General features: G+C 42.8%; 1 protein-coding gene across 2 annotated transcripts in view; it reads left to right on the top strand.

The window, feature by feature from the left end:
* ZDHHC2 (zinc finger DHHC-type containing 2) overlaps positions 1–12919 on the top strand; it is a 355423-nt gene that overhangs the window by 186033 nt on the left and 156471 nt on the right. For both annotated transcript variants that reach the window (XR_003854336.1, XM_029587150.1), the window contains exon 6: positions 11690–11722. Coding sequence is in view for 1 of the 2 variants with exons in the window: in XM_029587150.1 (XP_029443010.1) it covers positions 11690–11722 (33 nt within the window). In the remaining variant the exon portion in view is untranslated. The remainder of the gene's footprint in view (positions 1–11689; positions 11723–12919) is intronic.

Here is a 12919-nt window from a genome sequence, read left to right as displayed (position 1 = left end):
TCCATCAAGTATTGAGTCAAGGGGTATGAAGACTTTTGCAATCAACAGTTTTTGTTTTTTATTCTTAATTACTTTTGGAATATTTCTTTAATTGTTTTTTCAAGATTAAAAAATAGAGTATGTTATGTAGATCAGTGAAACAAACTTCTACTTTAATGCATTTTGATTTGTATTTTTAGATAGCAAAAATGTAAAAAATGTTTAAAGGTATTTAAATTAAGGCGTGCTTTCTACGGCATCGCGCGCCGGTGTCGCGCACCGAAGGTGAGCGACTAAGGGGCATGACCCTTAGCGCACCACTTTGTGCTCCTCTTTGTGCTACTTCTTCCTTCTCCCACTCTAACGCTTGCCTTTCCATCCATCACCCCCCCTAGTCCTTACTTCTTTGACACCATCCACCTCACTTTCCCTTCTTTATAAGGCCCTCTTCTTCTCACCCCTCTATTCCCCTCATTTACCTACTAGTCTTCAACCATGCCACTCATTCCTCCCCCCCGTCCTATCCCCATCCAAAACAACCGCTTCTACTCACATTACCTTCCTCCCCCTGTCCCTCATCCTACCAGTTTAGAAGGCTAATTCCCATCATGGAGTCCCCCCTATCTCAATTTCTCAGCCTTTCTCTAATTTCTCTCCTCCTCTTCAATGCCCAATCTCTGCAGAAGAAAACACATGTTCTCAACGACCTCCTTAATGATTCCAAACCAGACATCTGTGCTATATCAGAGACCTGGCTGATGCTTTCTGATACCTCTCTCCTCAACCAATTGCCCACTGAATCCTATGACTTTTTCTCCATCCCTCGAATAAAGAAAAGAGGAGGGGGCATTCTCCTCGCTGCAAATAAAGACTTGCACCTTATTTCTCAGAAGGTCAACATCCCCCCTAAATATGAAGTCGGCCTCTTCAAATCTAAATCCATCCAAATCTGCCTCATTTACCCCCCCCCCCCCCACCCCCCAGGTCTCCTAGAGAACGACCCCTCACCTTTAATAGAATTCTTTGCCGATTCTCTATCCTCTGAACTTCCCACCATCCTCCTTGGCGATTTTAACCTCCATGTGGACTCCCACCCTCAATCCCCCTCCTGCGAAGCCTTCTTAACCACCCTCGATGCTATGGGCTTTTCTCAGATTATACACTCCCCTACACATAAGGCTGGCCATACCCTTGACCTCATCTTTACTAGTCCCAGCCTACGCTAGATTCCCCGTCCTGTCTCCCGGTACCCTGGTCTGATCACTATCTCATAAAAACTACCCTTTCTCTAAAGCAATCTGTTTTCTCTCCTGCACCAAACACTCACACCTTCAAATATCGCAAAACTTGCCCAATAGATGTACTCACAGCAGCTTGCTCAAACATCCCCAATGAAATTGACCTTTCAACAGCGGAAAATGCCATCTCCTCTTGGTTCAATTCTACACTCAGTATCGCCAACCAAAATTGTCCCATAATTTCAAAAACCATCAACCCTGCCCTTTCCAGTAAAAAACCTTGGTATACCCCAGACCTCAAGTCTCAGAAGAACCTCCTTAGAAATGCCAGAAGGAATTGGCGTAAACACCCCACACCTACCACAAAAACTCTTTACTACCAGCTTATGCACAAATACAGGAACTCCATTCAACAAACCAAACGAGACTACTATGCTCATAAAATTCACAATCTCCAATACAACGCCAAAGCTCTGTTCGCCATTATCACTAATCTAACTAAATCCCCTTCCCCCCTTACTCAAAGCCCTGCTAGCAAATCCCAGTGCAATGACCTTGCCCATTTTTTTCAAAACAAGCTTACCTCCCTTACAGCTAAATTCGCCACAAACTCCGACAACATTAATTTTCTCCTCCCAATCCCATCCACCTCTCTCGTATCATTAGAAGCTTCTTCCTCACTTGAAATAGAAAATATTCTAAAAAAAATGAAACCCTCATCACACCCAGCTGAAACCATACCTTCCAAACTACTCCTTGCCATCTCAAAAGTAATAGCTAAACCTCTCTCTAACATTCTCAATTGCTCTCTTGAACAAGGCATCGTTCCTACCATCCTGAAACAAGCAATTGTTAAACCTATCCTTAAAAAACCCAACCTAGACCCCTCCATCTTCTCCAATTTCAGGTCCATCTCAAATCTGCCTAAGTATTAGAAAGACTAGTAAATGTGCACCTCACCGATTATCTTGACCAGCATAAAATTCCCTCCCCCTCACAATTCGGTTTTCGAAAACACTTAAGCACGAAAACCCTGCTTCTTTCACTAACTGACACCCTTCTCAAAGGTATCGACAGTGGCAAATCCTATCTCCTAGCTATGCTTGACATTTCTGCAGCTTTCAACACTGTCAATCATAATATCCTAACAAAACCGACACTATACAGTGTCCTTTGGCAACCATGAGTCAGACCCTATCAACCTAGACCGAGGCGTTCCCCAAGGCTCCTCGCTATCTTCTACACTGTTTAATAAATACATGCTCCCCCTAGCCAACCTCCTCACAAATTTGGGATTTGACCACTTCATCTACGCAGATGATGTTCAAATTCTCATCCCCTTCACAGACTCGATTCAGAAAGCTCTCCAAACCTGGGATTCATGTTTGTCTTCCATCAATCAACTCCTAACTGACATGCACCTCGCTCTAAACCCCCAAAAAACTGAGCTAATCATCATCTCCACTTTCCACTCCTCCCCTACCATCCCTCCTTCTACTCCCCCTATTATCTTCTCATCTCACACTCGTAACCTCGGAACCATCATTGATAATCATCTTTCTCTAAAACCATTCATAAACTCAATTCTCAAAGACTGCTATTTTAAACTGCACACAGTTAAAAAAACTCAGACCCCTACTACATGGCTCCGATTTCCGAACGGTACTCCAGGCTATTATTTTCTCCAAGTTAGACTACTGTAACGCTCTGTTACTTGGCCTCCCCTCCTCAATTATCAAACCTCTACAACTCCTGCAGAATGCCTCCACCCGCATCCTTACTAATTCCAAAAAGAGGGACCACCTCACACCCATTCTGAAAGAGTTGCATTGGCTACCAATCACTTCAAGAATACAATACAAAGTTCTCTCCCTCATTCACAAATCTATTGTAAATGAAAACACGCACTGGCTCAATCACCCCCTTCCTTCCTCACTCCTCAACAAGACCAATTCGGACTATCCTTCAAGGAACGTTACACCTACCCTCCCTGAAATTCATCAAACTTACCTCTACTACTAAAAGAGAGTTAACTCTGGCCGGCCCTACCCTCTGGAACTCTATGCCGCACGAACTCCGCACTGAAACCTTTACACCCAAGTTTAAAAAAAAAAAAAAATTAAAAACCTGGCTGTTTCAGCAGGCCTTCACCTAAATTCCTCAAAATCTCGGCTATCTCAATAGACTTTCTACTGTTCACTCTCAGCTTCCTCTCAAGTGCCCCTTTCCAACTTGTTTCAGGTGTTCACCCATCAGTTTTCCTCCCCTCTCCAGTTCTTATACCTTACTCTTAAATCACCTGTCAATTTAATTCTCTCCCTTTTGAACATTCTTGCTATTATTCGCAATGTAAATATGCTATTCTTACTTATATAAGCTATTTATATATTTATCTCCCTTGTTTAAATGCTTAACCAAAGTTACCATTTGATGTTTATTTTGTTTATCACAGTTCTGTGTTCTATGTAAAAGATACGCCCCTTTTTGTGGCCTTCCATATTGTTTCATGTAAACCGGTATGATGTGTAAACGGTTATCGGTATATAAAAATGTTAAATAAATAAATAAATAAATAAATAAATAAACACTTACAAGCCATTGTATTTTGTAATCTTCTATGTTTACAACCACCACTAACATTTGTCCTGCAAGTGTTGTACAATAACCCAGGACCTGATGTTAAGGTTGTATGGGAATTCTCAAAAGCAACAATGATATGTTCCTAGGGAGATTCCAAATCTGTCCAAAATGATCATCTTACTTCATCAAAACATTTTACAGTTTCACTAGAAAGTTCTTAGCAAGTGAGAACTCTGTGTTTCAAGTGTTAACAATGGTTCAGGTTGGATGACCCAGTGCACTGTGAACCAGCTGGCTGCCTCAGTTATCCTCTCAAAGCTGACAAGGAAAACTTTAGGATTATCCTCTGGGCCTAACTTCTCCCTGGGTTGCGAAAAAAAAAAAAGCTGCAGGGGGGCGATAATGGGCAGTCAGCCGCATCGCTGTGGTACGACTGCATCGCACACTATTGCCCCATAGTGCCATGGGAAAAGGTATAGTTATTTCCCGCAGTGCTGCTGGCGATAATGTGAAAAACATTATCACCCGCAGCACTGCCGGGAGATAACTCCGCCCATACTCTGCCCACGCTTCTCCCCTTCCCCTAATTTTAATAATACCGCTGCGATGCAGCCGGTATCACGTGCAGTAGGACCCAATCGCACAATAAAGAATGACCCTATTCATTAGGAGGAGCTTGATTACTGGATTAATTTGGGTCACAGAAACAGGATTAGTCACTCAAATATTTCCATCCAGTGATTGTTACAGGACTAGTTGCTGATTGATTTCACATTGTTGCTGGAACTGTCAGTGTTGCTTGACCTTTTACTCCTATTGGACTAATTGAAGCAGAAATTGTTGTTGAGTTTGCTGTTATTGTGACTGCTGCTTTATGATCCACTTGAGTTTAGCTTTTTTGCCTGTTTTCCAGTAAGAGAAACAAAGCTACCATATGCAAATTACTTTGGAAAGAGGGAAAAACAGAAAAAGAAAATTATCCCATCTGATTCTCCTTTTTCTTTTTTTTTTTGGTACCTTTACCAGATAACTCGATTGCAGTTTTTCATTCTGTATTTCCCACTGTTTTCTATGCTCCTTTCTAGTTTCTCTTCCCCCGACCCCAGAGGCTACGAATTCCACTTCTAGACTCTTTGGATTTTAAAAGCCCTAAGCGTGCCGGGCCTATTTTTAAAAGGCCCAGCGATGTGCGTAAAGCCCCAGGATGCGTGTTAAGTCCCAGGGCTTGCAAAAAGGGGCGGGGCCAGAGGCCTCCGACACAGTGGCCATTGCCGCTGTGTCGAAGGATCGCATGCCGGCAGGCTGCCGGTGCGTGCAGGCGCAAAAGGTAAGACAAAGGTCGGAGAGGGGGGTTTAGAGTAGGGCTGGGGGGGAAAGGTTAGGGGAAGGGATGGGAAGGTCAGGCTAGGGGGGAGGGAACGGGGGAAGGTAGCGCGGCTCGGTGCGCACAAGGTGCACAATTGTGCACCCCCTTACGCGCACCGACCCCCAATTTTATAACATGCACGCCAGGTAGCGCGCGCACATGTACACCTGTGTGCACTTTTTAAAATCTACCCCTTTATGTAATAAGATTATCATGGATGGTTTGACAGTAGATTCTTCCAAGCTGGTCAATCCTGTCAGTCCCTCCAGGTAGTAAGGGTATTTTAGGGCCAATTCACCTGGACGAGTTTGAATTCCTCTTAAGGGAGCATAAAAGCCACTAAAGCCCTAGCTGAAATATGCACAGGAGGTGTACTTTAAATGATACACACTTACTTTTGAGCACAATTTAAAATTGCAGCATCTCTCTGCTCATGTACTGATACATGCGTTTATGGGCGTGCGCATTAAAATTATCCTGTTAATATCAATGTTAAAGTTCAGTGATCTAATGCAGGGTTCATATTGCATGTTTTATTGAAATTTGTTTTGAGACAAATTTCTGAATCTTTCTAAACTATAGACTTTATTCAACCTCTTGTTGAAATTTATTTAGCACTGATTTTATAACATTGGCATGCCAGCGCGTGCATGTTATAAAATCCAGGGGCCATGCACGTGGATTTTATAGCTCGCGTGCGCATGTGCGGCAGTGCGAGCAAGGAGGGAAGACTAATGCAATTTCTGTGCAGCGACGCATCCCGGCCTTCCCCAGTTCTCTCCCAGTCCGCTCCAATTAAGGAGCGGACTGGGAGGGAACTTCCCTACCCCCTACTGTAACCTCCCTTTCCCACTCCTTCTCAACCCCTAAATCCTATCTTTTTGCTTTTTTTTTTTTGTTTTCCAACTTACTTTAGGGCCCGACCTGAAGTAAGTTGTGTGCGCTGGCAACCGGGACAGCGATCAATGGCACTGTCCCGGCCCGCCCCTGATCCACCCTTCACCGCACCCCAGCCTGCCCCTTCAAAGAGTCCCGGCACTTATGCACGTACCGGGGTTTACGCGAGTGGCCGGGCCACTTTGAAAATGCTCCCGGCGCGTGCAAGGCGCAGCCACACATGTAAACCCCAGGATTTACGCATGCGGCCCTTTGAAAATCTACCCCTTATTCTGCAAAGTTTTACTGAGATTATTTACTAAGAACAAATAACTTGTATAATTTTTCTCATTTTCTTCCCTCCCCTCTTCAGCACAGCTTTCCACAGAAAGTCTCTTTTAAGGCTGAACTGTAAAGTGTAGTTTTTGTGCCAGCAGGGTTCACGTTTGTAATGACAACAATACTTCCTTCCCCTGTATCCTAAGTATGTCATCTCCATAATGTGCCCATACATACTCTACTGATCCAAAGAGATAAAAAACTTGAACATTGGTCTAATGCACTGCAGTGCTGTGCAACAAATTAGCTCTTCAACCAGACTGCTTTAATTTTAAAGCATGCATTTCGTGATGCTACCAATTTTCTACACACCCTTAATTTTAATCTGTCATAAATATGTGTTGTCAATCACACAAAATATGCCCCAAAAAACAAATGTATTCCAGAACCCTCACAAACTGTAAACACACATCAAAAAAGGGAGGTATAACTGCTCAAAATTCATATACAAAAAGATCACCAACCACATGTGCAGCACTGCAGTTGTTTATTTGTAGGACCTATAACTGACGAGTTTGACTGGCATCCAAACTCATACCCAGGTAAACAGTTCCATTTTACTTTATTATCAAACAACAAATTTGTGCAGTTTTTTTAATTTTTTTGGACTCACATCGAGTTCATTTGTAATAAAATACTGCATCCATAAACTGAAGCTGGCACACAGACTTAATGTCCCCATAGGCTCATTAAGAAGAAACTCACAAAAATCATATGTCTTCTTAAAGTCGCATAAATACATCCAATTGCCCAAATATTAAAAAATATACTCATCTGAGTTGTCCATACATGGGAGATTTTGTATGGACAACTCGTCAGTTATAGGTCCTACAAATAAACAACTGCAGTGCTGCACATGTGGTTGGTGATCTTTTTGTATATGAATTTTAACCATTTATACCCCCCTTTTTTGATGTGTATAAATATGTGTTGGACATGGAAGAAAAAAGTTAACTATGCAATTCATACTCAAGCGTTATTGTAACCACTCTATGAACAAGTAGAGCTGAAATTTATTCATTTATTTAAAATATTTGTATCCTGCATGTATCATAAAATTCACTGCAGATTAGTTTGTCACATTTATAATAAAGATATCCAAGCATAAAACAATGACATAACTTAAAATACACTGCAAAAACAGGTGTACATCTCCAAAAAGCGCCTCTCAACAATGAGTCATGGGTCTTAAGCATTTTAGTATTTCAAATATGCTTGACTGAACAAATAGGTTTTCAACTGTTTTTAAACTGCTTAAGGCACACTGTTAGCCAATCTACTCTAAAAGGAAATTCCAAAAAATGGGTCTAGCAATAGAAAAAGCGCTCTCTTGTTTCTTGCAAAGACGTGACTCGCGTCTCATCTCTACTAACAAAAATGTTTGTAAAATATAATTTTCATACAAATATCAAGGCTTATATTAATAATTAGTTGTTAATGGTTTCTTAATGATGTATTGTTTCTTTTATGTTCTTGGTATCTTGGCTTGGAGGTATACACTTACCTAGTATTACTGTTTTGGGTTTATACATATTTCTCCCCAATTCAAAACAGTTTTATCCTTTATTTTTTAAATATTGTTCTTCTGTTAGGATTTAATGCATATTCCTTTAATAGTACTTCCTGAATGATTAACAAAATGTGTGACTATGTTAGTAAATCTCTCTTCTCCTCACCCTTCCTTAATCTTTGACAAAAATTTAATTTTCCCGTCCAGATTTCCCCTTTTGTATATGTTTTCAAGTTTCAAATTCACATTCAAATAAAAACACTGTGATGAAGTGTATGGGAAATAAGAAAAAATAAAGAGAAAAAAGACAGATAATACAGCTGCCCAGGGATGTAGAATGATTATCAATAAAGTTTGACAGCAAAGAGTATAGAAGACAGCAGAGTATAGACGAGAGTTCCTGGGCAGAGCTCAGGGAGACAGAGGGACTGAGCTACACTCCCAACAATCACATCCATCCAAGAGAGTACAAAATCTAGAGGGGTTGAGAATTGAGGAGGGAGGATCAACCAGCAGGAGAAAAGCAAAGGAAATTGCCAGAAGAGACATGGAAGAGAGAGAGAGAGCTTGAGATAGTTGCAAGGTCAGCAAATCCGGCAAAGATGGCCCTAGCCAAACTGTATGGAACAAAGTAAACCAGTGGGCAAGAGAAGTTTGTGGGCCAGGATCACTGCTAACCAGTCAGATAATACCAATTCAAAAGGGTTTTTTTAGACAGCTGGGAGGGTTGCTTCTGTACATGTGGGTTTTTCCTGATAAACCCCATGGGGCAGATTTTCAAAGGGGTACGCGCGTAAGATACATGCGTACAACCCCCCCCGAAAACCTGCCCCAAGCTCCCCCTGCGCACGCCGAGCCTATGTTGAATAGGCTCGGCGGCGCACGCAAGCCCCGGGACGCGCGTAAGTCCGGGACCTTTCCTGGGGGAGCGTGTCGGGGGGGTGTGTCGTGGCGGCGCGTCATCCGGGGGCGGGGCCGCGAGCGTGATTCCTGCTCAGGCAGGCGTAACTTTTCCAACAAAAGTAGGGGGGGTTAGATTTTGGAGCGGCCTCGGAGGGAACGGAGGCAGGCTGCACGGCTTGGCGCACGCAGGCTACCGATTTTGCGCAGCCTTGCGCGCACCGTCCCCGGATTTTAAAAGATACACGCGGCATACTTTTGTTTGCACCAGTCGCGTGAACAAAAGTATGCGCGGGCGTAGTTTTTTAAAATCTACCCCCATATGTTGTGGTAGATATGGGCATCAATGACATAAGAAGGTTCTAGAGGGAGGTTCTGGAGGCTAAATTTAACCTCTTAGGTAGGAAATTGAAATCCAGAACTTCCAGAGTTGCATTCTCAGAAATGCTCCCCAGTTTGTACATAGGACCCTAGAGGCAAGCAGAGATCCAGGGTCTTAGTGCATGGATGAGACGATGGTGCAGGGAAGAGGGCTATAGATTTGTTAGGAACTGGGGAAGATTCTGGGGAAGGGGAGCCTATTCTGACAGGATGGGCTGGCATTAACTTTAAAAAGGAGATAGAGCAGCTTTTAAATTAGACCATAGGGAAAGCCAACAGTTGCTCAGAAGCGCATGTGTTCCTTTGATAAATAGGCCTGAATTAGACATAATCTGTGAGTAACATCATCTAGTGGCACCAAATGAACTTTTTTCTCCTAGGGGCCGATGCGATAAAGTCGCGTAGAAAGCAGGCGCTGGACAGTCAGCGCCCGTTCTCTTAACTCGCACATGGCAATAAACTCGGCATTAGTTTTTAGCGGTCATGAAAACCAATGCCAAATTTATCGGTGCCAACGCAACTAAGAATGGACCCCATGATTCAATCCTTCAAAAAAAACCCTCAAAACATGGCTTTTCCAAAAAGCCTTCCCAACAGCTACCTAATACCTATTTACCAACTGCCCTAGATGAACATCCCTCCCTTTCAGACCGTCCAGTTATCCCTCCATACCTACCCCTACAATACCACCAGCAGCATCATACATCTCACTAACTTCAAGACTCCTTGACTCCCTTTTAACACACTCATATACATAGCAATAACCTACCCAATTTCCACCTGAATGTCCTCAGTGTAATCTCTTGACCTTAATTAAAGTTTACAAATTACACTATGGCAATCCGTAGACACCTGTTCTATTCGATGACAAAATCACTGTAATCTATCTTACTCTATACTAGACAGTGAAAACAATGTTGATTTTGTTCCAATATAATTTATTTCAAGTTATATTATAATTTATTTATAATTGCAAGTTATATTACAATTTATTTATAATTTATTGTAAGTTACATTGTATTATGTTGTTATACTGTCTCCTTTTGGACCGGAGTGGCGGCTGTCAGCGGGTTTGACAGCCGACGCTCAATTTTGCCGGCGTCGGTTCTCAAGCCCGCTGATAGCCATGGGCTTGGAAGGGAGGGGAAGGTGCGGGGGGGGGGGGGGGGGGTAGAGGGAACGGACAGCGTGCATAGGACTCGGCGCGCGCAAGTTGCACAAATGTGCACCCCCTTGTGCGCGCCGACCCAGGATTTTATAAGATACGCGTGGCTACACGCGTATCTTATAAAATCCGACGTACTTTTGCTTGCGCCTGGTGCATGAACAAAAGTACACGCGCGCGCCGTTTTTTAAAATGTACCCCTTTGTTTTCTGAATCATGCGGGAATACCTAATAGGGCCATCAACATGCATTTGCACGTTGCAGGCGCTATTAGGTTTGGGGGGTTGGATGCGCGTTTTCGGCCCCTTACTGAATAAGGGGTAACGCTAGCGCGTCAAAAACGCAAGTCCAATGGCGGGTTAATAGTGCGCTCCGTCGGCGCACACTGTACTGTATCGCTTGCTAATCAGTAGAGCGTACCTGAGATCACCAAAGTGGAACTTTGGCAATTAGCAGAATTGAGCATAGTCTGAGAATAGGATCTAGGAGTCTGAAAGAAGTGGAATTGCACAAGCTAAAGAATAGACTATGGTCTAAGACAGAAGATCAGTTCAAAGGGTAATCAGGCAGGAAAACACATAGGAATACGTCTGGCACAGAGCTTCAGGAAACAGGTCCACATATTCATTGCACCAGAAGGGAGTGAGGGTTGCTGAGGGGTTTAGCATCTGATCAGGGATGGCCTCTGTTGGGCCAATGCACTGAGTTCAGTGGAGCTTACAGCTGCAGGCAGAAAGGATGAGTTTACCCGGAGAGCTTGCAATTAGAACGTGGTCTTGTGGCTTGCTTGCAAGTGTCTTTGTTCCCACCTAATCCAGGTCAGACAGATTTAGGATTGAATTTCTCTTACCCGACTGGTCATGGTTTGTGCTCCTTTCAGATGGGGCCACTTTCACCAGCTTTTGTGATCTTGCAGCTGTCTCTCACTCTCATCGCGTTGTAATTTCTTTTGCTCTCCTCCCTTTAACTGCAACTTCTTCCGGTCTCAACTTCCTACCCCTCTGGCTTTTTCTAGTCCTTTGGGTATAGTGTAGTGGTTTTCTGTTGCCAAACTTTATTGCCAAACTTTGTCCTTTAGCAGCCAAATTGTCTGCCTCCTTTCATCCTGTTCACTCCAGTTACATATCCTATATATACCATCATAACTACAAATCTGGATGAATATTGAAATGGGGACTAGTTTGAGAGACACCTAAAATTGTACATTAGACTCCTAGGTTCGTTTGCATGTTACTGATTGAAATTTGTTCCCAAAATGATTATTAAAAAGATCACCAGTCCAAAATAGTATAATTGGATTGGTATTTTGCTCAATGGTTTAGTATCTGTGTTTTTATCTATTTCTTTTTCTGTAGATGCATTTTGAAAATGGACCATCATTGTCCTTGGTAAGTATATTTAACATGAAATATGAATCTTCATTCACATAGAATTATTGAACAAATGAATGTAATTATAATCACATTATTGAAGTTATAGTTTAACAGGTTTCTTTTCTCACTTTAGAATAAAGCCTGAATTTTAAAAGGGCTACACGCGTAGCTGGGTCTTGCATGCACTGCGCGTATTTTACAACAGGCTCAGCCACGCGTGTAAACCCTGGTATGCGCAAAAGTGCTGGGCCTCTCCAAAGGGGCGGGCCAGGGGACGTGGTCTGGGCAGGGGAGTGGGTGGGCTGGGACAGTGCAATTAGACACTGTCCCAAGGAAGCGCACGCTGGCAGCTGGCCAGTGCGAGGAGGTTACTTCAACTCCAAAGTTGAAGTAACCTCCTCGCAAAGTAAAACAAAAAAAAACCTAATAGGTAGAGGATAGGGGGTCAGGGAGGAGAGGGGGAAAGGAAGGAAGGTTAGATAAGGATATAGGGAAGTTCCCTCCCAGTCTGCTCCTTAATTGCACACGCATATTATAAAATCGGCACGTCCATGTGTGCGTGCGCGCAGGTCTTAAAATCGACCCCTAAGTGTATTGTATCATTAGGGACCTTCCTTTACATTTTTCATTTTATTTTTTCCGGGAAATTAACAGTGTTTATTACAATAAGTACAAAAGCAGGAGAAAATCAGTGAGAAAAAAAAGACATCATTTTTTAAAAATAAATTTCAATGTTTATTTTGGTGGACAGAAGCCAGAACAATAAGAAGTCCATATTCAGTAAGCAAGCAAGCAAGAAGTTATTTGGCTAAATAACTTACCATAAATATTCAAAGGGATAGGTCTCCTGCAGAATATGATTTGATAAAGATATCTGGGTAACATACCTGAATAACTTTAACCCTACTCAGATATATTCTGGCAATAGCCACGTAACTAAAAAAAGAAAAATACTCTTGCAGGCCAGCATTCCTGAGCTCCTAGCCCCTCAAACCACAAAATACTTTAAGATATGTCCAGGCACAATGCCCAATTTCTCCCAACCCCCCAAAATAAAATGTAAATAGATATGGCCATAACCCAACCCCCCCTTCCCCAGCAAGACATTTAATAAAAGATTCCAGCCCTCTGCTGCCCCTACTCAACTGCAACCTCCCCCATCTTGCTAACCACCCAGACCATCCCAACCCCTGAAATCTGAGCCTGGAGCCA

This window comes from Rhinatrema bivittatum, chromosome 1 (assembly GCF_901001135.1).
Source record: "Rhinatrema bivittatum chromosome 1, aRhiBiv1.1, whole genome shotgun sequence".
NCBI classification, from domain to species: Eukaryota; Metazoa; Chordata; class Amphibia; order Gymnophiona; family Rhinatrematidae; genus Rhinatrema; species Rhinatrema bivittatum.
This window is presented reverse-complemented; position numbering and strand designations above follow the sequence as displayed.